The 25,442-nt window shown below is 39.4% G+C and overlaps 1 protein-coding gene across 2 annotated transcripts in view; it reads right to left on the bottom strand.

Moving 5' to 3' along the window:
- Positions 1-25,442, bottom strand: part of drc11 (dynein regulatory complex subunit 11) — a 65,892-nt gene that overhangs the window by 21,648 nt on the left and 18,802 nt on the right. For both annotated transcript variants that reach the window (XM_065240024.1, XM_065240025.1), the window contains exons 9-13: positions 22,660-22,735; positions 7,340-7,446; positions 6,676-6,774; positions 1,671-1,738; positions 1,290-1,372 (exon numbers count right to left, since the gene is read on the bottom strand). In XM_065240024.1, coding sequence (XP_065096096.1) covers positions 1,290-1,372; positions 1,671-1,738; positions 6,676-6,774; positions 7,340-7,446; positions 22,660-22,735 — 433 coding nt within the window. The remainder of the gene's footprint in view (positions 1-1,289; positions 1,373-1,670; positions 1,739-6,675; positions 6,775-7,339; positions 7,447-22,659; positions 22,736-25,442) is intronic.

Here is a 25,442-nt window from a genome sequence, read left to right as displayed (position 1 = left end):
TTACATCCAGCACATGTGCGACCAGTAAATTTGACCTTTTTTGTGATGTGACACTGAATTTGAAACAGCACATTGAACTTTCTGCATCTATCATCAAAGTATTTATTAATTTGTAGAAATGTGATTATTTGATTAGCATGTTGATTTACGGTGTGTGCCCCAAAATTTTTTGGTTGCGCCCCTAAAATTTTCAGTTGGGGGCCACTGTGCTCCTAATGAAAAAAGTTAGTCTGGAGCCCTGCAAACTTCATCATTGCCTAGTTGACAGCACAACACTGAGACAAATGTTATGACTTTCGTTTCCAAGGATAAAGAAAAACAATGTCAATGAGTAATACAATTATTCCGACATGTAGCAGCCAATGTGGTTTCTATATTTTAAATGGCACACCCTGTTTCTGAAGGATCAGAATAAACAAAAACAAAAACATGAGATTAACTGAAGCCTCCAACATTGAAAAGCTAAACAAGAACTTCTAGAATCAGTAAGAAATATCCAATATAAAAGGAATAAACATTTTCAGTGTAATATAATCCATTTGTAAAAAAAGAACAATGATTTCAACTGCTTTACCATACTAAATAAAGAGTGTCTGAACTAAAAAAATTATGTTTATGTTTTGATGTAATGAATCATTTATATGTAATCAAGAAAGATCAAGTGAAGCTTAGTACTTGACTTCTATTTGTACTTCATGTCATTGGAAACCAGCATGATGTTATGCAGTGCATTTCATATGATGCACATTTACAAGGGTGTGATTCAAAATGACCCATGTGTCTGTGATCAAGTACTTTATGCAACTCTAAACCCCTGGGCTATGCACTTATAATAAAACATAATTCATGGGACTATAGGGTTGTTAAGATACTCAGTTAAATGCCAATAATATATTCTCATCAAAGCTAAGGCTTTGCAATCGTGGACAAGAAGCACTTAACCTGTCCAAATTCATTCTCAACATGATTAGCTGGAGTACTGAGACTAAATAAATGACTGCTTGGAGCCAACAGCCATTGAATTGCGACAAAAGGCTCTGCTTCCATGTGACATTACACTCTGCCAGGCAACAGAGGAAAGAAAATGGGCCCTCGACTACTTGTGCCTATCCAAAATCTGTTCTTGCTGTTTGTTAAAAGAAAATAAACCAACATTGAAACAAATGAAAACAATTTGTGATTAAACCACAACTAAATAATGATCATTTAACACAGCAAAACAATAAAGAAGAGAGACCGGAGAGTAGTTGCAGAATATTAAAAAGTAGTGACGGTTATTAATTATATACCTATGTAGTCTGATAACTTGACATTCATCGGTCTAATTATGAAGCCTTCTAGTACAAGCTCCTCATACAGGGATTCTATTGACCTGGTGAGAGAGAGAGAGAGAGATCATTACAGAGCAAACTGATCCGTCATGCTGTGTATCTGACGCAATCTTCTATTACAATATGAATTCTTCTACATGGAAGTCTGCCAATCCCCCCTGAGCTCCAAACCCTGAGATCTATAAAGGCCCTATTGCGGAACCCTCATCACCTCTACCACACAAATCAAAAATGTCTTTTAACAATATGTGTCAGGGGTCAAAATACACTTCTCAATGTTGACACTCCATTATGGAATTCTTAGGAGAGAAACATTATAACCACTTCAGTTATTCAAACCTATCAGCTGTTAGATCTTTCTCCTTTTTCTTCTTCTTTTTTCCAGTCTTTCTTCCTTTCTTCTTTTTCTAAAAGGAGGAAGATGTACAACAGTTTAGAAAATCTGTTTTTGGTTTTGGACAAGAATATAATAGCAAATGACAAGGGCAGATAAATATTTGGTCAAACCACAATATTAATTTCTGGTTTCTATTAGAAGATATTAAATTTGTCTAAATACAAAACAAGTTCTTCCTAGATCAGTTTCAGGTTGCATGATAAGATTTGAACTTTTTGTTATTGAGACATATCTGTTTACAGTATATTTATGAAATTGTTTGCTATTGTTTACCCACTATCATGTTATTTCAACCCTGATAGATAAGGAAAAAATATAATGAATATCTGTTTGGGTGGTTTCAAAACATTATTATACATTATAGTGTTAGATGTCGGCAAGTACTATGTGAAGCTTTGTACTGTGAACTGTTAAAACTTCACACCTAAAATGATACTATGCAAAAACTGTTTAACAGGTGTGTGGCATATGCATCATGAGATCAAACTGTGAAAACTGATCATGAAAAACATCTGGTCACCTACCATAACAAATAAAAAACAATAAAAAAGTCATGCCTGTGTGTGTTTTTTTTAGATTATATTGGATATGTGGTTCAACTCTCAGTACACCGTTTATATGCAGTCTGCTAGAGACTTTGGGACATATAATTCAGGGCTTTTCCAACCCCCAAATGAACCAGAACAGCAGGTCTGTCAGCCAGGTATTTTCCTAATGATCCTTCAAGCATTAGTTCATCATAAGATGTTACCAAAGCTTCAAAATATTTGTTATCCGCATCCTCAGATTTCTCTGAAGCCACATGACTGAGGTTCAGAGAACACTGTGTTTTTCCAAAATATTTCCTAAAGTATGTCAGTACATTTCTTGGCTGCTCTGTGTTTGTTTGAAAATTATATAAAATAGGAAAACACCCGGATTATGGAGAAGACACTCGCTTTTTCCTAAGAAAATAATGATTCCAGCAATTACGTAACAGACTGTCTTGCTTACTGAATATGGGTGTTATGTGTTCTCCTTAAAAGCAAACCCTCCCTGTTGTATAACCTACCCAGATTGCGTGGCCATTGAAAAATTCACTGAATAATTCGGGCAACAAGTCTAAGGCTTATATCGTGCAAGATGAATTAGCGTAACTGGAATTCAGTCCCATGTTAGTGGAGCTGAATGGGATTTGTGTGTGCATGCATTTGCAGGATGATTAATGAGAAAACATCTTTGTGTATAAACTATACACGTCATACTGATAGAGTCTGTGACCGATTTAGCTGTCAAAATCTCTCAGCGAAAAATAACTCAAGCGGGGTGCAAAATGCACTGAGGAATTCTAGTGCTTGTGTTGGCATGCTATGAGACTCTTTTCTATACACTGCGTTTTGAAGAAGACACAATACAGACAAATTTCAGGAAGACAGATGCAAATGCATCCTGCATGTTAAATGCCACCTCTGTCAAAAATGTGATATTGATATTGACCAAATACTCTTAGCAGGTACTACTTGTTCATCAAATACTTTGCTTTAAATCCGCTTAATTCCAGCCATTCAGAAATACCGGTTTGTTGGCATAATCTGTGAAACGTCACATTGGTTTTTCAGCAAAATCCTCAAAGTGCACGGAAGAGGAATGTAAAATTACACTTTTACCACATTGAAACTCTGGTCCCTTGTGAGTACTTGACCTGAATAGAACATTGAATGAGGCAGCCACATGCATTACAGCACCCCTATTGTGTGGTTCAGTTTCTTTATTTTTACCTTTCATCATTTGCAATTTTTCTGTTGCATCTTTAGTGATTTTGCAACTGTTTGTTATGTTTTGTCTAGGGATGCACCGAATCCAGATTTTTTGGGTTCGGCCGAATACCGAATCCACTGTTTAAGATTCGGCCGAATCCGAAACCGAATACCGAATCCTACTCGCATCCTTATTCCATTACAGGGCTCGCAAAATTTCAAAATCCCTGGTAGCCCTTCGGGCAGGCACTCTTCAGTTTTTGGTAGCCCGAAATTTTGCCAATACAAAGCCAATAGGGCCTCTAACCTCAATGTTTAATCTGCTATTCTTGTTTTTGTTTTGATGTTGTTGGTTTTTTAACAAACAAAAAAAACTAGATTTCCATGTAAACCAACTGTTCCTGCTCATCCCTACACCAGATATACCCACCATTTAAAAGTGGTTCAGTGGGTCACAAAACTCACAGTTTGGATCATCCAGTTAGATATTGGATCATTTATTCGATCAGAATAACAGGGGCTACTGTCGCTTGAAGAGCGATTCTGCACAGAGTCACTCTCTTCACTGCCCGTACAATCTATATCACTTTAAAGCTTGCTGCGAGAGATTTAATTTTCTTACGTGAGGATAGTAATGACTGACAGGAAGAAGTTGGAGGATTTGCACAAAAATCCATGACTTCCTTTACTGTGGCTTCGCCCGATCGCGAAAGTGAAAGTAAAACTCGAGCGCGCACTCAAACGCAATTTAAATACCCAATGCCTGAATTTCATGCAACACAATTACCCATCCAAATCTGTGAGAGGATACATAAGCATTTAAATATATTTTTTCCTCCCTATAAGTCAAGATAGCTTGACGGGCAGGGCAGGGATGCATTTTGATAGCCCGACTGCAAAGCACAATGAAAGCGATGCGGTGCGATGCTCTAGTTTTTCCAGGTGCGTCCACGAAATGTGAAACGCCCCTAAGGCTCACCGGAAAAAACACTTATCTCCACGTCAGCACCTGATGTGTGTAATCAACCGCCGCCGACCAGCGTAGCGCAAGCTTAGGGTTTGGTGGAATAAAAATCTAAGATTCGGCCGAACCCGAACTCCGTCAAAAAGCCCAGTATTCGGCCGAATCCGAATCCTGGATTCGGTGCATCCCTAGTTTTGTCCAAAGAAGTGGATTTTGTAAAAAGTGGTGGTTTCTGTAAAAAAGCTCGTAGTTATACGAGCAAGTTTGGTGGTACAAAATAAAACGTAGCGCTTTTCTAAGCGGATTTTAAAGAGGAACTATATTGTATGGCGGAATAGCACTTTTGGGAGTACTTCAACTCGCCTGAAAAATCCGCTCCCCTTCTCCCTCTCATAATGGGAGAGGGAGAGTGTTACTGCTCCGAGTCGAAGTACTCCCAAAAGTGCTATTCCGCCATACAATATAGTTCCTCTTTTAAATCCGCTTAGAAAAGCGCTACGTTTTATTTTGTACCACCAAACTTGCTCGTATAACTACTCGTCTTAAATAGGAAAAACGTTGATGTGTTTGGTCACTTCTAACTTTATCTCTGAGTGGTACCATTGAATGAATGGGGCTAAGCTAAATGCTATCGAAGTGTAGCAGCGCGCTCCAGCGCTTACGTGCACGCACTAAGATGATAGAGGGATGTATCAACTCTTCTTAGTTAAGGTAATAACATAGTTTAATATTGAAAATGAGTAGACTATTCCTTTAACAATACGACTGTAATATAATGGTAGAAATATACGAAGTTAGTGATAAGGGAGGACTTACCAGCCGCAATTTAGATTCTGATGCCGGTTTACTGTGTTGAATACGATAATTTAGTCACGTCGAGTTTAAAGTTTTGTTTCTACTACAATACGTATTGTCATGTGTATTAGCTTTAGCACCCAGAATCTTTTGTGGCTCAAACATATATGTGTTTGGCTGCTTTTTTTACACATTAATGTTTTTAAAATATTTCCCCACATGTAATGATTGGGAATAAAGCTATTCAATCAAAGCAGTGGACGTTTACGTCCAGGTCTTCAATGCGGCCCGCCCCTTCAAACGCACCATTTCTCCAGAGAGTCACAAATCCATGTTACAAATAGCCTATTACTTATTGCTTTTGATGTTTTTGAATGTTAAAACCACGCGAACATCATAAGTAGACCTCAGACAACAGTATAAAAGAATAAAATCGACAAATTCATTGGCCCTTTAACAATTATGCATTGCATAGTAACATACAGCTGCAAAAAAAATTAAGAGACCACTCCAGTTTTGACTTTAATCATCATTTTAGGATGTATTGCGACTATTTGAGTCCGGTGTCTGTTGAATTCCGACAAAAGCAAACCCGATAAACTCACCCAACAGCAAATGTAAAAGGCCGAGAGCATGACAAGACCCATTAAAGATGTGACTAAAAAGTAGTTTTTCCCCAAATCCTTGTAAAAATATCAGTATTTTGTTGTTGAGAAATAAATTTCAACTTGTTACTCTGCAGTTTTGCACTGCATCTTTTTGACCATGTTTTCCCCATTTAAATTTTCAGTAAATAAATGCAAATTAACACATAACTTTTATTAAGAATTTGGCAAAAGTGTTGTCGGTAGTTGATAGAATGAAACAAAAATATCAGTTTACTTAAACACAAACCTATATATAGTAAATCGATAAAAACTGAAAGGGATTATTAAAATGTTCTCTTATTTTTTTCCGCAGCTGTATATAACATGTGGACACAAATGATAATAAGCATTTATCCACAAGACAAAACCAATATTTGGTTTTATTTTGCTTTTTCTATAAAAAAATCTTAATCCTGGACTGTGTGTATTGGTCTACTTGGTCGTATATCATCCAGTGTGTGTGAATGAGCTGTAGTAGAGAAAGTGGGGTAAAAGGGGCCTAACAAAACACAAGCTGATGGGTGCAGGACGTCTTTACTAATTCTCTATCCAGCCCACATTCCTGGTCTTGAGGGCAGATCACTGTATGACCCCAGGGCCTCTCACACTAGGTGCAAAAACAAGGGGCTGAGAACATCTCGAGGTCTGACTCGATCCAGACCTCCAAAGACACAATGCAGGGCTTTGTGGTTGCCATCCATAACCTTAGTAGCATCAGGAACCACCTGTGCACTGTCACTCATGAAGCTCATTTAAAATGAGCTAAGGTTTTATCTCAAAGGAGATTACCACATCTGGCATTTACCTTTTTACTGCTTTTCTTTCCTTTTTTCTTTTTCTTTCCCTTTTCTCTGTCCACGACCAGCTTAAGGTTCTTTAGTTCCTGCCTCATCAGTTCATCCACCTGAGACAAACAGTGAAAGATGAGAGCAGAGCAAGAGAGAGAAAAATGAGATGAAATGCATTATGCCACTGGGGAGACTAAACAGATTTTTGTTTTTATAAAGTATTAATTGTGTGTGGCTGCAGGAGGCGCAATGATATTATGCAGTGCCTGAAATGGTCCCCAGCTATTGAAAGTTACCAAGAGGACTATTTTCGGGCACTCTGTAAAATCATTGCGCCTGCTGCAGCCATGTTACGGCAGCAATGTCCTTGATTATTACTTCAGAGAGTAGAGTTCCTAGCCATATCGGCCTAGAAAATCGCAACATTTAACTTCCCGTTGGTCTTAGTACACAATATAACAATATAAGAAAAAATATTGAAACTCTTTGGGCATTTTTGAGCGTGATGCTAATGGTCTAATCAGATTCAATGAATTATGCTAAGCTATGCTAAAAGTGGTACCGCCAGACCCGGAGATCAGCTAAATGGATTCCAAAATGGTAAAACTCAACAGTTTAACTCTAGGGGAGCTGGAAAAGTAGCGTATTTTCAAAAAGAGTGGAATGTCCCTTTAACCGCACCTGAACTCTAAGCTCCTCTTCAACCTCCAATCTTTTCTCCTCTCGCACCAACTGAGGATCAAAACGCTGAAGGAAGTTCTGTTTCTCTTCCCGGTTATGCCAAACCTCTGCAAAAAGAAATAACATCAAAATAACTAGGGATGCACCGATACCACTTTTTTGGAATACGAGTACGAGTACGAGTACTTGCATTTCAGTACTCGCCGATACCGAGTACTTAATGAAAAACATGATTTAAATTTACAGGTAACAGCTTTAGTCATATAATTTAACAAAAAAACAAGTGACTAGTTTTCCAGTTTGTTGTAAACTCTGCCTCTTTGGACAACACAAGAGGCATTAACCCCTTACACGCCGCTCAAACATAGACATTTCTCAGACCATGGACTTTTAACGAGTACGAGTACTTTAGAAAATGTGGTATTAAGGCCGATACCCGATACTAGTATCGGTATCGGTGCATCCCTAAAAATAACAGCACTGATATGATCATACCACTGGGAACTGTATTTAACTAAAGTACTCTATGTAGTACCAGAAAAAATGCATTCATCAAAATCAGCAGAACATACAGACGCTCTCTAACATGTGAAAATATAATCTATTTGGACACCAAACATCAAAGTAGAGCCAAGACAACATCAGTCGGCACTGTGTGTAAAGGAGGAAACAATTCTGAGAGAGGTCTGGTGGGCTTCAATCGTAGCTCCTGAATGTGGAGTTGTAGAGGAAGCACAGGTGCTGTGGTCTGGGTGAGAACGCTGTGGCTAATTGTCCTCCGTGCTGCGCTCTCACGCGCCATATCCTGACAGGAAGTCCATTTCCTTCCACTTCCCGTCCCGACTGGAGGCAGTGTGTGCCCGGCTTATTGGGAACTGGAACAAGGCTGAATGGCAGGGTCTGACCTCACAATGAGTCTGAAGTTGTTTTCTTATTCTCACCAACTTGTGTATTTGCATAACATTTCATTAAATTTGGCAAATGCTTTTATTCATAGTGACTTACAAAGTTTAACAGGAGGGTTAAAGAAATAAAAAAATTAATAAAATATATCAACATTAGAAATAAAGGGTTAAAGAGTAAAGGGTAACAGAAGGGTTAAATAAATAAAGTCACCTGTTGCTATACTGACAGTATGACATGAGTGACTAAAAAACATGTCATGAATGTACAAGTACATCTTAGAACCTGACAATTACATCGTATAAGCAGTGCTGTCAAGTTCACCTAGAGGTTAAAGGGCACTCATGGTAAAGCTCACTCGGGTGGAACCTAAAAATAAGCATCCAACTTTGAAACGAGAGCCTTCTCTAAGGTCGGAGGTCAAACTGTCCTCCACAAAGCCTCCTTTTCAAAGTCGCATTTTCAAAACATCCCAGGGCAATACGATCCACATAATTGCCTCAGCCCTTCAGAGGGATGCATTCACACAGTCTGACTTGTTTGTTTAAAGACAAAATCCACCAAACTCCCTTGAAAACACACAAATGCAAGGGGTCAGCTTTTTCAACCTGCTTTATTGGGACCGGAGACCTCTGACGGTGTTCCAAGCCCACACAGCCCAAAAGAGAAAACAGGCGCTACTGAAGATGAATAGACAAGCAGAACAATTTGTAAATTTCTCGCAAGCTGGCAGACACTGCAAAAGGGTTTTGTTGGGCGGTCACACACATCTGCCCCGACTGAACATGGTCTGCAAAGAGCACATTTGCCACCCACCATATGGAGTTTGAGTAAGAAAACACTTTAAGGTTAGAGGGTGCTCAACTGTATCTACTTCACCAGTGTCTACAGCGGCCTGCTGCTTATATGACATGGTATAAAACATTTGTGGAGGCTTGAATGCCGGCCAGTATGTAGAGACAAAGCCCCACTCTTTCTGCCAACCTGTTTTGCTGGGTTTTCCCGGTTATTTAGCTAACAGTGGGAAAAAGGCACTTCCTTAACATTGCTCTCAGCTGCCAAGAGAATGAAATGAAATCCATCCGTCACATCCAGTAAGTTCACCGTGACGCTGAGATGCAGGAAGAGAGAGAGGGAAACAAACACTAGACAAACTTGAACAGACTCAATTTTACCCTGTGTACTACAAATGACCTCCGCGACCTCCATGTGAGCGATTCTCAAGTATAATGCTAGTGAGTTTCCCAAATGAACCTGTCTCCCTGGGGATCAGGCTGTCGTCTGATTTTGGGAAAAATCCGGTCCTCACCTCTCCGCCTCATTACAACTTAATAAACCCACCATGTGATCATATCCCGATTACAGACAGCTGATAAAACAGTGTGCTGCTGTTTAACTTGTACAGAAAAGACCCTCGGCTCTAATTAGTTGTCTCACAGGCAGGATGCAGGACATAAATTTAACCGTGTTGGTCTGCTAAACAGATCATTTGATATAAACGCTTCTTTTAAGATGCCAGAATGGCTGATAACACTGTCAATCCTGGGTGTCCACAGTACGTTATTTTACTTGCATTTCACACAATATGAAATAATTATCTAAAGGTACTGCAGGTCAACACTGATGACAGAGGTTTAACGTATGAATATAAGCGACGCAAAGTGAGATGGAGAACACTGCTTGCTCAACCGTGTCAAATATTTGGGAGGTATAAGCTCTGATCTCTGCTTTTCATTACACCTTTAAGCTTCATTCTTAAGGAATGTAACCCTTTGCTCCATGGACCGGGCAAGGTGACATTTAGAGGAAAATCATAATGGAAAGAATTAAGCGGCTTTGACTGGGCATATAATTGCTTCCTGTGAGGTTACAGCTGCTCCATTGCTGCACATTATTTAACTCAAAGACATCTGTACATGCACACACTTAGTGACACAAAGATGCACATACATGCATCACACATTATTTTTAATCTGGTCTCATTTGCTTGTAACATACATATTTAAACATAACCCCTGCAAAATAACTGCAGTGTTTTGACTCACTGTACAAAAAAAAAATGCAGCATGAAGTTAAAAGAAAATTGAAGGTTGAATTGGCTTGCAAAACCTTGTTAAGTTTTGGCTTAAAAAGTCTTTTTTTTAATTTATAGTAACATAAAAATATGTGTTAATTTGACAAAAATATGGGGGAATAGAATGTTAACGTGTCAATTTATTAGGTCTTTACATCTGTGGAATCATCTGTTGTTAAAACATTAAAAGCTCAAACAGCGGAAAACCTCCAGTCAAAAAAAGGCGACAGAGCTTAAGTTAAAACAAGAGTTAATATCAGCAGGGATTTTCAACATCTGAAGGAAATCAATTGCACAAAGATGGCTTCTCCTCTGAACAGGTAAGACATCAGTAAGATGATTTTTGTTGAAACTTTTACGTTTTCTTTTAGTCAGAACAAACATGGGAGATATGTGACCCTGGTCGTAAGGGTTAATAAATAAACTTCCATTGATAAATGGTTTGTTAGTATAGGACAATATTTGGCAGAGTTACAACAATTTGAAAATCTGGAATCTGAGGGTGAAAAAATCTAAATATTGAGTCCTTGTGGACTGAATGGGGATACATATAAAACAAACTTGAATGATAAATTTCCCAAAGAGTGGGTAGCAAAGAGAGCAAGTTTGTAATGTAGGCGAGTTTCTGTCCCATTTTGTTCACGATTTTTCTGCAACGACTCACAAAAAAAGAAAGTTTTGACATATTTACAGTAGGCCTTAATGGAACATGATCTTTACCAGTAACAGCCCCTGACTATAAATTAAGGTGGGGCAAATTATGGGTCGTATCATCGGTAATATGACTAACCTTATACTTATATGATTAACTGCTAGTGGTATGTTTTAAATTTAAATGATTGAACACATGCAGAACAATGAGAAGAGGTCTAATGTCCTTCCACAATTCAACCTGGTGGGGCGCTGTAATGCTGATAAATTTGGTTTTAGCCTTTCAGATAAGTGCTTAAAATATAAAAAAGTAAGCATGGGAAATATAACACATTTTAATCTGTTTAGTACAACCATACCGCCAAAGCTTTATGTCATCCCACAACCCTTCAAATGCCCTATTGAACAACGTTGTTTGGCTGTGGCACAATTTTTATATCTGGCTTGTCAGGTGTCAAAGGTGTTTGATGTCCATTTTCTCATTAACTGACAATCTCTTAAACTAATTATGTTATAAAAACATTACACTATTACAATTGTGTTGATTTGTACCACTTGCGATGCTCACAACCTGAAGAATCAGCCGTACAAACGTTGTCATCAGCCGTACAAACGTTGTCACGCAGATGCAGATTAATGATAAATGCAAAATTATATAGCTTTGCCCGGAACTACGATCATGCAACGTAAAAGCTAGACGCAGGGGTGTCAACCATACGGCCCGCGGGCCGCATACGGCCCACAAAGGTGTCCAATCCGGCCCGCGTGATGATCTATACAGTATTATTAAATATTAAATACATATTTAAAAAACCCTTTCAGGCGGGTGTCTAGTTCGTTTTTACTTGCAGAAAGCAGCAAAACGCTTAACATAGACTAAACACGGTGCCCAAAATCTTGCTGTTCTATTGTTACTGCCCCGCTAAAGATCCACTGATTCCTGTAATCCACTTCGTGTTTTCCCGCCCGTTTCGCAGCATCTCTGTGCACTCTCTGCCTGGAGAGCGAAGTTCGTTGCATTAACAGGTAGATTCATTACATTAAATCATTGTTAAACAACAGAATTAGTAATTTGGAAGTTTGTTTATGTATTTCTTCCGGTAATGATTTGCTGTCGGTGTTCTAGAAGTGCTAACAACTTAGCAAGCAAACAACAACAAAATAGCCTCATTCGGTCACACTTTATTTTACGGTATCACTGTTACAGTGTAATTATACATTTAAGTACTAAGTAATAATCATTAATAACATGTACTTACTATAGGGTTGGGGTTAGGATTAGGGGTTGGTTTAGGGTTAGTTGCATGTAATTATGCATAATTAACTGTTATTACTATAATAATTACATGTAATATGTGTAACAAAGACACCGTAAAATAAAGTGTTACCCCTCATTCTTAGTATTAACGTTACAATACTTGTCTAATCGATTTAATCTTCCCGATCAGATCTAAGTTAATATAAACACTAAATTTGCTGTTGTTGGCACACTTTGTAGACAAAAACACCAATGCCTTGACAAAATAAAGTACAGAGAACGGAAAGGGAGGCTGCTAAAGGCAGTTCAACATTGCAAACATGGATTCAAAGCTCCATCAAGCCAGCAGGTAAATCATATTGAATATTTTGCTGATTGTCACACTTTAACTCTTGTTATTATATTTCCCATTATAATCACATGCTAGTAATATAACACATCATATTTATAATACTTTATTAAAACCATAATAATAGTACCACCCCTCTTAGTGCCCTTTTTGGTTTGGGCCACTGCCCCATCTAGCATTTTCTAAATGACTGTTCTCATTACAAATATATTCCAAAGAAAAGTGAATGATTTATAAATAATTTTGGCATTAAGGCAAAAAAAGTTAAATTAAAGCTTTTCAACCTATAAGGCCAGTGGATTTTGTACAGATGTAAATTTGTGTGTATAGTATGAACAGTATGAGTGTGACCTTATGAAATGTAGTTTTCACAGAGCTGTGTGTTTCTCTAGTTTTCTTGCTAAACAAACTAATGAATTGGTTTGTTTAGTTAATATTAACACAATTATCAGCACACTAAGGTTTAAAAAAATTATCCGGCCCTTACATCATGGCGTTATTTACCATCCGGCCCTCAGCCTAAAATGAGTTTGACACCCCTGAGCTAGAGGGTCAGATTCAAATCATTACATACAGTAGCCAGCTAAACCATGCGCACAATTTCCAAACATATTGATCTCACTTTACAACTTAAAATAGAAACTATAAAAATGTGTTGTAAAATATTATACAAATTTAAGAGTTAACAATTTTATTAGGCTTATTAAATAGAGTTTTATGTTTTTTGGATATTTTGGTAGGGCATTGCCCCCCCCCGTTCATACACCTGGGGCCTGATCTTTACATGATAACATACTAATTATTTTTGGCATAAAAGAAAAATCAATAATTCATATTCGTCATTTTTTTTTTACAAATATACCTGTGCGATGTCACAATCACAGACATCAGATTAATCCATGCAGAGTTGAGAGGTGAAGCACAATGCACATACAGAAAATACTCAGCAAATAACTGCATCTTTATGTTTCAAACAGAGGTAATGATAGAGAGGCAAAAGTTACTGATTGCAGCTTTAAACGTCTACTGCTTTAAATTAATACTGGTGTTAATGTTGTTGCTGAACTGGTAGAGCATTGCCTTACAGTGTAAATATTGTGGGTTCAATTCCCAGAGAACACCCATAAAAATACAACCCCAAAACAGAAAAAGTTGGGACATTGTAGAAATTGTGAGTAAAAAAGGAATGGAATAATTTACAAATCTCACATACTTATATTTTATTCACAGTAGAATATAGATAACATATCAAATGTTGAAAGTAAGATATTTTGAAATGTCATGCCAAATATTGGCTCATTTTGGATTTCATGAGAGCTACACATTCCAAAAAAAGTTGGGACAGGTAGCAATAAGAGGCCAGAAAATTAAAATGTACATATAAGGAACAGCTGAAAGACCAATTTGCAACTTATTAGGTCAATTGGCAACATGATTGGGTATAAAAAGAGCCTCTCAGAGTGGCAGTGTCTCTCAGAGGTCAAGATGGGCAGAGAATCACCAATTCCCCCAATGCTGCGGCGAAAAATAGTTTTCTGAGTTTCTCAAAGAAAAATTGCAAAGATTTTGAAGTTATCATCATCTACAGTGCATAATATCATCCAAAGATTCAGAGAATCTGGAACAATCTCTGTGCGAAAGGGTCAAGGCCGGAAAACCATACTGGATGCCCGTGATCTTCGGGCCCTAAGACAGCACTGCATCACATACAGGAATGCTACTGTAATGGAAATCATAACATGGGCTCAGGAATACTTCCAGAAAACATTGTCAGTGAACACAATCCACTGTGTCATTCGCTGTTGCCAGCTAAACTCTGTAGGTCAAAAAAGAAGCCATATCTAAACATGATCCAGAAGCACAGGCATTTTCCCTGGGCAAGCCTCATTTAAAATGGACTTTGGCAAAGTGGAAAACTGTTCTGTGGTCCAACGAATTAAAATTTGAAGTTCTTTTTGAAAAACTGGGACGCCATTTCATCCGGACTAAAGAGGACAATGACATCCCAAGTTGTTATTAGTGCTCATTTCAGAAACCTGCATCTCTGATGGTATGGGGTTGCATGAGTGCTTGTGGCATGGGCAGCTTACACATCTGGAAAGGCACCATCAATGCTGAAAGGTTTATCCAAGTTCTAGATACATATGATCCCATTCAGACGTCGTCTCTTTCAGGGAAGACCTTGCATTTTCCAACATGACAATCCCAGACCACATACTGCATCAATTACAATGTCAAGACTGCGTAGAAGAAGGATCTGAGTACTGAAATGGCCAGCCTGCAGTCCAGATCTGTCACCCACAGAAAACATTCGGCGGATCATAAAGAGGAAGATGTGACAAAGAAGACCTAAGACAGTTGAGCAACTAGAAGCCTGTTTTAGACAAGAATGGGACAACATTCTTATTCCTAAACATTGGTCCTCCTCCAGCTGTTCCTTTATATGTACATTTAACTTTTCTGGCCTCTTATTGTTACCTGTCCCAACTTTTTTTGGAATGTGTAGCTCTCATAAAATCCAAAACGAGCCAATATTTGGCATGACATTTCAAAATGTATCACTTTCAACATTTGATTTGTTATCTATATTCTACTGTTAATAAAATATAAGTTTATGAGATTTGTAAATTATTCCATTCCTTTTTTACGCACAATTTCTACTGTGTCCCAACTTTTTCTGTTTTGGGGTTGTACTATTTAATTATACTATTAAATAATAATATTTTTCTAGAGATAAATAAACTGCTCTGATGGCAATATCTTTGCATTGCACCATGGGATGTCATTTTCAAATAATGCCCATCAACATTGCATTTTATTATGTTTGTTACGTGTTGTGTGTTTTTTTATATGAACACAAAAATGCGCTGGTCTCGATGACTCGGTCTGAAATTACGGGTCCTTCTCCTCTTACTGTAAGACTGGACTCGGGTACTACATCACTAACCACAGTTACCAACTTTCGACGGGACAAATAAGCAACTTCAGCTTCAAAAACAAGCCCAAAACAAGCACAATATTATAATATTATTTCGTTTCAGCATTATAATTTATTATTTATTACCAATAAATGAGTCTGCAACATGTTAAACTGAAACCTCTCCAAAAGGATAAACAAGTTATTTAGCAAAATCTTCTACACAGGAGGAAAAGATAAGAGCATTAATGAGAGCTGTAACATATTTAGCTTAATAAAATACATTTGAACCATATGTATCTACTTTTAGTATTAGTAGACTACTTGTTCTATACATTACATTTACATTTACATTTAGTCATTTAGCAGACGCTTTTGTCCAAAGCGACTTACAAGTGAGGTAAACAATAGAAGCAATTATGGCAACATAAGAACAGCAATACATAAGTGCACTGGAAATAGTCTCATCAAGTCCAACACAATATACATAGCCAAGGGTATGGTAGGAAATTTTTTTTTTTTTTTTTTTTTTTTTAGATAAAGAGGAAGGTAGATAGAGAAAGAGATAAAGAGAAGGGTAACTAAATAAAGATAGTAAATCTGTAATTAGGAAGTTAGGTAATGGTGGAAGAGATGGGTTTTTAGCCGAGTCTTAAAGACAGCTACAGTGTCAGCTGATCGTGTCACGACCGGCAGATCATTCCACAGTTGTGGGACAGTTCCTGAGAACGTACGCGTTAGTGTTTTCTTCCCTTTTTGAGATGGTACCACAAGTCGTCGCTCGGTGGCAGAGCGCAGTGATCGAGAGGGTACATAAGGCTCTATAAGCAAGCGAAGGTAAGGGGGTGCTGACCCAGTGGTGGTTTTAAAGGCCAGGAGCAGAGCCTTAAATTTGATGCGGGCTGCTATAGGAAGCCAGTGTAACTTGACAAAGAGAGGAGTGACGTGCGCCCTCTTTGGCTCATTGAAGACCACTCTTGCCGCTGCGTTCTGAATCATCTGGAAGGGTTTGGTAGTGCAGGCTGGAAGTCCTGCCAGTAGCGCATTGCAGTAGTCCAGCCTGGACAGGACAAGAGCTTGGACCAGGACCTGCGTAGCATGCTCATCTAGGAAAGGTCTAATTTTCCTAATATTGTAGAGGATGAATCTACAAGAGCGAGCGGTGCTGGCAACATGCTCCGTGAAGCTAAGCCGATCATCAATGACCACTCCCAGGTTTTTGGCCGTCTTGGAAGGCGTGATGGTCGAGGAACCTAGCTGAATGGAAAAGTTGTGCTGAATCTTTGGTTCAGATGATATGACAAGCAGTTCTGTCTTCGCAAGGTTAAGCTGGAGATGGTGATCCTTCATCCAGAGTGAGATGTCCCTCAGGCATGCCGAGATGCGGGCAGAAACCGTAGGATCATCAGGGTGGAACGACAAGTGGAGTTGAGTGTCGTCTGCATAGCAGTGGTAGGAAAAGCCATGTTTCCGAATGACAGAGCCCAGGGATGTCATGTATATCGAAAAGAGCAGCGGTCCAAGCACAGAGCCTTGAGGGACCCCGGTATCAAGACGTTGGGGTTCGGAGACGTCACCTCTCCAGGATACCCGAAATGACCTATCTGAGAGGTACGACTTGAACCATAGAAGAGCTGTGTCAGTGACACCCATAGACATGAGAGTCGACAGGAGGATGCGGTGATTGACCGTGTCAAAAGCTGCAGATAGATCCAGTAAGATCAGCACAGATGATTTGGAGGCTGCCCTTGCCTGCCTTAGGGCCTCAATGACTGAGAGCAGCGCAGTCTCAGTGGAGTGACCACTTTTGAATCCAGACTGATTGCTATCCAGGAGGTTATTTTGTGTGAAGAAAGTGGAGAGCTGGTTGAACACAATGCGTTCAAGAGTCTTGGAAATGAAGGGAAGAAGAGAAACGGGTCTGTAGTTCTCTAGCATAGCAGGATTGAGAGTGGGTTTCTTCAGCAACGGGGTTATCCGGGCCTCTTTAAATGCTACAGGGAAGGTGCCAGTGGAAAGGGATGAATTGATAATGTGAGTGAGAGCAGGGATAACAGACGGAGAGATGGCCTGGAGGAGATGGGTGGGTATGGGATCTAGCGGGCAGGTAGTCGGATGATTAGAAGCCAAGACCTTGGAAACATCTGCTTCGGATAGGAGAGAGAAGGAGGGAAGGGAGTATGTCTCAGGGATTTGAGAATGCGCAAGAAGCGGCGGCTCGGAGAACTGACTGCTAATAGTTTTCGTTTTCTTCACAAAGAAGGAAGCAAGATCATCAGCCGTTAGGTCGGACGAAGGTGGAGGGGCAGGGGGACAAAGAAGGGTAGAGAAGGTCTTGAAGAGAGTGTGAGAGTCAGGCGAGTTGTTAATCTTTGAATGGTAGTATAGGGTCTTTGCAGAGGAGACATCCTTGGAGAAGGAGGCAAGAAGAGACTGATAGAGGCAGAGATCAGAAGGATCATTCGATCTGCGCCACTTCCTCTCTGCAGCCCTGAGTGTGGAGCGATGCTCACGGAGAACCTCAGTTAGCCAAGGAGCAGGAGGTGTGACCCGGGCCGGTCCAGATGTCAGAGGGCATAATGTGTCAAAGCAGGATGTAAGAGTGGAACAAAGTGTGTCAGTGGCATTGTCAGTATCTAACAGAGAGAGTTGGCTGGGAGCGGGCAGCGTAGAAACAATCGCAGAGGATAAGCGGGAGGGAGAGAGCGTGCGCAGGTTGCGCCTGAACGTGACCAATGGGGGATCGTATGTAGCGACAGGGGGAGTCAGGTCGAGGTCGAGAGTAATTAGGAAGTGATCAGATGTGTGAAGTGGGGTGACCTGGGTGTGGTAGGTGGAACAACAGCGTGTGTAGATAAGATCTAAAAGATTACCAGACCTGTGTGTTGGTGAAGTAGGGACTCGCTTGAGGTCAAACGACGCAGTCAGGGTGTTGAAGTCAGCTGCCTGTGGTTTCTCCAGGTGGATATTGAAGTCACCAAGTACTACTAAAGGAGTACCATCCTCAGGGAATGAAGACAGAAGTACGTCTAACTCCTCCAAGAAGTGTCCAAGTTGACCTGGGGGGCGATAGATAACTAAAAAATGCATTTTAGTAGGGTGGATGATAGTAACAATATGCGATTCGAAAGAGTTGCTGTCACATGAGGGGGTTTGCTGTTGGACTTTCCAGTCCTTTGGGATGAGCAGACCAGTTCCTCCACCCCTTCCTGTTGTGCGAGGACTGTGTGAGAAAGTGTAGTTGTTGGAGAGGGCAGCCGGAGTGGCAGTGTCCTCTGGTTTAATCCATGTCTCAGTAAGTGCTAAAACAGAAAGGCCAGAATGTGAGGCAATGGCAGTAATGAAATCTGCTTTGTTGACAGCAGATTGGCAGTTCCATAAGCCAATGGGAAGAGAGAGTGAGGCAATAGTGGAAGGTGGGAGAGTGCGGAGGTTATTAATATTTCTCCCACGGCGACGTGATACAACAGATTTACGAGTTGTAATGACAGTAGAGATTTGAAAGCATTATATATGCATACATCACAAAAACATTGTAAAAATTACATATTTACATTACAAAAGATGTCCATCCATTACACTGTCCATCATCTCCTCAGCTGTTTCCTCTTGACTATCATAACAGGCTAACGTTAGTTTAAATGACAGTTTTGCGGAGTTATTAGCTCTCGCGAGTGCCTGCCTGCGCAAAGAACGTGACTTTTTGCCAATGAGGGGGAGAAGCGGCGAATTCAGTGGGATGTTTTTACGAATTACTCCACAGCACTTACTGTATATTAGCTGTGAGCAGACAGTGTCAATCAATGTATTGGATATTGAGAAAACAGCAACCATAAATGTAAAGAAAACAGATTTTCTAACAAGCAACCTTATTTCTTTAAAGAAGCCAAAAAAAAAACGCAACCCGTGATTTTTTAACGCAACTTGCAAAAATAAGAAGCCCAAAGTCGCGTATTATAAGCGGACTTGGCAACTATGTCACTAACGTATACAATCTTAAATATACTACTGGTTTGGAAAAGTTGTGTGGATAAAGGTGTCTGCTGGTGTATGTAATGTTACAGTTATTCTACTGTGCACTTCAAGTATGCTTACGTAAATACAAAAAGGCATTTTGAATGCAAAACTCTTTAACTGTTTAAAAAAGCATCATTATACTCTTCAAACCAGCACTCTACACGGCATATATAGTAAAACCAAAACCATGCTACAAGTGTCTTACGATGAGCTCCAATCTGTTAACAGTCTTTGTAGGGGCTGAGAACAGAGAGAACTTTAGCAGCTGTGCAAAGAATGATGGTTAGAGCCAACCTCTATATTCTAGCATGACAGATTCATTTAGAGCTAAATGCACAGCTGTAAGATTATTGCAAGATTAAGTGATCTCCGCACTGCTGCTTTGCATTTGAATACGGATACATAAAGGAGCAGTAAATATCTGATGTTTCGCAGTCACGCTTTCAGAGTCTGCTGTCAGACTTTAAAGATGGTTTTCCTTATCAGATCACGACCCAGAAGAACGACTTTAAAAGACACCTCAGACCTCCCCCAGGTAACAGAAAGTAAATGAGTCACTTATGTGTGGAGGAGAAAGGAATCTGATGATCTGTGGTTGACCCCAGAAATGTTTGTGATGGATAGAACCACAACCAAGACATGGCTGCCTGTGGTAATTTCCCTCTCGTGTGTGATGCACAGTGCACCTTGTTGATGGAAGTTCTCTAATCACAGAAGACAAGCAACAGAGCAGGATGTTGACTTTCCCATTTATCCTGGAAATGGTACACTGACATGTCGAAAATGTGCATTTGCTCATTTCAACTGCTCCCAACTGACACAAACGGTCCCACATACACAATGTTAATATGGTTTTGTATCTACAACTCTTCCTTCTCTTCCTTTTCTTTATGGATCAGTGAGATGCAAAAGTGCAGTCCAGTCTTTTTCACTTCCTGTTAAGAGACCTTAAATCTTTAAGGAAACAGGAAGTAGTGTCTCAGTCATTAACATGCTTGTCTTGTCAAGAGGTTTCAGGGGTGACCTGATTGATTTGCTGTTCAACAGGCAATGTTGAGGTTAGTTAGGATTTTTAAAACACAGGCACACTCTCCTCATAGACTGCAGAACCAGACCCCAGTAAGAGTTCAGACACTCTCAAGAATAAAGGTATAAAAGCTGTCACTAGGGTGGTTACCTTTCAAATAGTACACCTTTATACCTAAAGGGTGCATATTAGTACCTCAAAGGTTCAGTAGCAAAGTCCTCCAAGTGCACGGAGGTGAACATCAGTGCACGCATACGTTGAGATGCAAGAGCTTTTTACTACGTTAAAGTAGGTTTACAGAATATATATAGTATTGACCAAATTTTTTACCTTTTTCAGAAAGGATGTTGAAGAGAGACAGTAGATTTTTTGTAGTGGAGATTTTATTGTACTTAGAGGGTTTTGCAGCAAAAGAAAGTCAAATTTGTTACCAATACCAATGAAATGCCTACTGAGATTTGTGAAAATAGTGCATTTTAATCACTAATAACCTTTTAATTCCCATTTAAGTGAAATTACTGAATTAACTTAAGAGCCAGGTAAAAATGCAACTTTCCAAGAAATCATGTCAGATGCATGTCAGGTTTTGCATCTGAACTCTTCAGGGTGGTTTCCCTGCCAGGGATTAGACTAGTCCTAGACTAAAATAAATGTAACGGTACATTCACACGGGGTGTAAGCATTAACACTTAACGGAAGGCTTGTCTGAAGCGTGGCCAACAGCCAATCACAGGGGCTGCAGCACATGCTCCGGTCTTCCATAAACGTAATTGGCTGGCTCTGCCTAGGTTATTTGCATAAGGAAATATCATTGGCTGGTGTTGCCGCTTGAAAAGTTGAGAAATTTTCAATTTCTGCCGCGAGCAACGACAGTGAAGCGGCGCCGACGGATCCATAATTCAGTTCGCCAACGCTTGACGTCACCCATTAAAAGTGAATGCGGCGTAAGAGCTGTCCAAACTGAAAACAACTTGCACTGACATATCTTAAAATACATCAGTGCCCTTTGTTTTGCCTCAAGATAATCCCTGTCCAGGAAGCCACCCCTTCATATCTGTACCTAAGTGGTACATACAGTATTAGGGCTTTTTTAAAGGTCCCAGTGACCTTTTTTGTACATGTGTAAATGGGGTGTTAGAAACTTTTTACATTCCTCTTTATTATCCTCATCTGAAACAACCACACATTTAAAACCATAACTCTAAATTAAATCTATAATTAGTTTGATTAAGTCAGAAAACATATTGCTTAAAGATGACTTCAAATTACATTTTATAATGGCATTTTTAAGGTTGAGCACCCATCATCTAAAAAATAAACTAGAAATGAAGCACCCTGAAATACTGGGTTGTTTCAACCCATGGCTATATGAGTAAAATTTGGAGAAACCCATATTGCTAGAAAAGTACTAGGAAATGTCCATATTTTACCCAAGGTCAAGCCAAGCATAGGTCAATTTAAACCCAGCGGTTGAGTGTGTCCATATTTACCCAAGCATAAGTTAAAACGACCAAGCATTTTTTAGAGTAAAGGCTATTAGGGAGCTGAACTGCTCTTGATTATAGAATGTACAGCTTGACTCCAATGTGGCGTCAAGAGACTTGTTTTAATGAGAGGGCAGAGAGAGAGAGAGAGAGAGAGAGAGAAAGAGAGAGAGAGAGAGAGAGAGAGAGAGAGAGAGAGAGAGAGAGAGAGAGACAGAGCGAGAGAGATGGACTGGTCTTGACTCGACTTGACTTGAGCACTGACATCGCCATATTATTATTAGTTACCTAGACGTATTCCAGACACAACACATCATGTCACAACTGCCATGAACTATCATTAATTTTTGACCTCACACAAACATTGTTGACATGTTATATAGTTATTGAAAATGTGTGGGAAGCATTAAAAATGAAGTGTGTCATTTCAAAACCACAGAAATGCAGAAAACAAATTGTAAACACTCCCTTTATCTGTCATTGGTCAATCAAACCAATAGGCCTGGCCCTAGCCAACGATGTTATGTCGAAGAAAGAATTTGTAATTATGTTGGGAGCAGTTTGGAAATTTCACACTTCTCCTTTAATTATCTAGGACAGACGTGCAAAGAGCACCATTTAGCTGCGATCTCCCACTTACCTTTGTACAGTTTTGCTCCCTCGACTACCGTAGGAAGGAAGTTACTAGGAGTCATCTTCCATCCCTGTTCCTCCTCCTGCAAAAAAACCCAGATAGTATCAAAATAAATCGTTGACAAGCACAACATCACTGGTTTATGAACTTCACAAAGTAGACAAGGAAAGTTCTCAGAAACAATTTAAATCAAGTTATGGATACATCTGCCCACAGACTGAGATTCCACATGAAGGCAGATCAAAGCTCTTCCCGGGATGAGGATCTCGCATGCGGGGTCAGTCTCAGCGCTGGGTTTTTAATGATGTGAAAACTTGGCGGGGGCCAAGCGCGATGCTGTGAGCATGATTTACGATATCTCCTGTTTTCCTTTCTCTCAACCAGGGGTCGCACATTAAAAGTAAATCAGCGTACTCACGCAAATTTCTGGCAGAGACACGCATGCAGTGTCTGTGTGGTGGTTACAAAAATGTTGAAATATATGTGGTGTTATACATTTTTTGGAGATCAAAATTATAAATTTTATGCAACAATGTCTGAATATTGAATTAAAAATGTCTGAGAGTAAGAACATTAATAATAATTAATTACTTTGTGGAAACTATTATTATCTTGTCTTGTTCTGCCTTGATCGATGATTGCAGTGTTTGATTGCTTTTCCTTGCAAGTGTTGACCTGTAGGGGGAGACGGGCGCGCTGCTCAGAAATACACAGACTCTTTGTGAAGCAGCAGCTCCGTGCCTTGTGTGTGTTTTCTATAACATTATTATCTCCCCTCATCAGGTATGGACTATGACTGTTACAAAAATGTGTGTCTAAGATGTTAAAACATCACAGAGAAAAGTGTTATTGCTCAAATTGTTAAAGTTATTGTGTTTAGCACTTTAAAAGTTTGCTCCGTTCAACTTGTATTTTACTCAGACTGAACACGTGCGCCATTTTAATGTGTTCATGTGGTCTTTGAGATAACGTGTTAAAAATAATATGTTATGTTTATATATATGAAGTTTTACATTACATAAGTACAGATGATAAAGGTTTAAAGGGAGATTGAAGTTGAAAATGTATTATAATAGTAAATGTACACTTAAATCAGATAACTATATACATTTATGTTCATCTATAGTCTTGTCTTGTATAAACAGTGTGATGAAACAACATGATGAAAAGAGATGTTTGAATACAGAGTAAAAGAAATATGATTCTCTTGTTGTAAACAATAGAGAAAGTGTTTGATGTAAGTTTCTATTTTCTTCTAATATATACCACGTGACTGATGATGCTAAAGAAATACTGTCATTTTCAGATTACCTTTAGTGAATTTATTCATGTTTAATTGAATTGATTACTTTAATGTATTTGCCTTAAATAACAAAATGTGAACTGTTATATTTCACTCATGTTTATTTGTATTGTGTGAAATAATTAATGAGACACATGTTGCATTATTTGAATAAGTTTTATTGATTTGTCAGAAATACACAGACTCTTTGTGAAGCAGCAGCTCCGTGCCTTGTGTGTGTTTTCTATAACATTATTATCTCCCCTCATCAGGTGTGAGGGTACTACATTTTGGAGGCCCCAGCGAGAATGAATATGCAGTGAAGGTCGGCGTCCATAGATGATGGTCTACCTACGGTGCTATTCACTCTAAAATTTGGCTTGGGAGAACAGCAGAGTGAGAACGGCTTGCGTCAGCGTTTGGGTTTGGAAGAAAATAGCGTGTCATCTGAGGTTTATTGTTAATTCCCAGTGCATCGTCATCTTCAGACTAGCTAAGGACGCTTTTGCACATCACTTTGCACTCACCTAAAGTCTAAATGAACAATGGAACCATTGGAGGACTTAAAGCTTGAAGTGATTGGAGCGTTGTATTCACTGTCAAAAGAAAAACTTGTTAAATTATGTGAGTTTGTAAAAATTGATGAGTGTGAGCATGTTGTTAGCCAAACACGTTCAGTTGTTATTTCTACCCTGGTGAAACACTTTGAGAGGGAGGGGCTAAGTGAACTAGAAGATGAAGGTATGTCTGAATTTTTGTGTTTAAGGGACAAAATTTCTGAACTTCAGCAGAATACTGAAAACATTTCAGGGCCACAAATAACACAGCAAGGGGTGGCTGTAGACTCAGTAGAGCAGGTCACAGAGCAGGAATTACTGCAAAAAGAAATTGACAACTTACAGTTAGCTTTGCAGAAGTTGATTGAACGAAAACAGAATATTGTTGCAGACACACATAACATTAGTATTTCATCTCACTGTAGCACACAATTAGACCATGATTCACAAAGAAACATCAGCCCAAATATGCCCCAACCATCAGTGCGGCCAGTTGTGGCGACATGGAACAGAGAGTTTAAGATATCAGGTCAGATAGGTGAACCTGGACAAAAGGACAAACTCACCTTCTCAAGTCTTGCTCACCAAATTGAACATGGACTGAGTAGGGGTTTCTCTGAACTCGAAATTGTTGATGCAGTAATAAGAGCAATTGCACCGGGAATGCAGCTTCGTAGCTACCTGGAGGGAAAGACAAATCTTACTCTGCCCACACTGAGACGTATACTTAGAGCTCATTTCCAAGAAAGGGGTGCAACAGAATTGTATAAACAACTTACCTCAGAGGTACAAAGCAACAAAGAGACCCCACAGAGCTTTCTTGTTCGCTGTTTAGATTTAAGACAGAAAATTCTATTCGCCTCACAAGAAGCCGACTCCAGTTTGAAGTACGATCCACAGTTAGTTCAGAGTATGTTTCTCCATACCGTCCTGACCGGCCTGCAGAATGA

This window comes from Paramisgurnus dabryanus, chromosome 7 (assembly GCF_030506205.2).
Source record: "Paramisgurnus dabryanus chromosome 7, PD_genome_1.1, whole genome shotgun sequence".
In the NCBI taxonomy this organism is placed as follows: Eukaryota; Metazoa; Chordata; class Actinopteri; order Cypriniformes; family Cobitidae; genus Paramisgurnus; species Paramisgurnus dabryanus.
The sequence above is the reverse complement of the archived record's forward strand: the minus strand, read 5'-3'. Positions and strand labels throughout refer to the sequence as shown.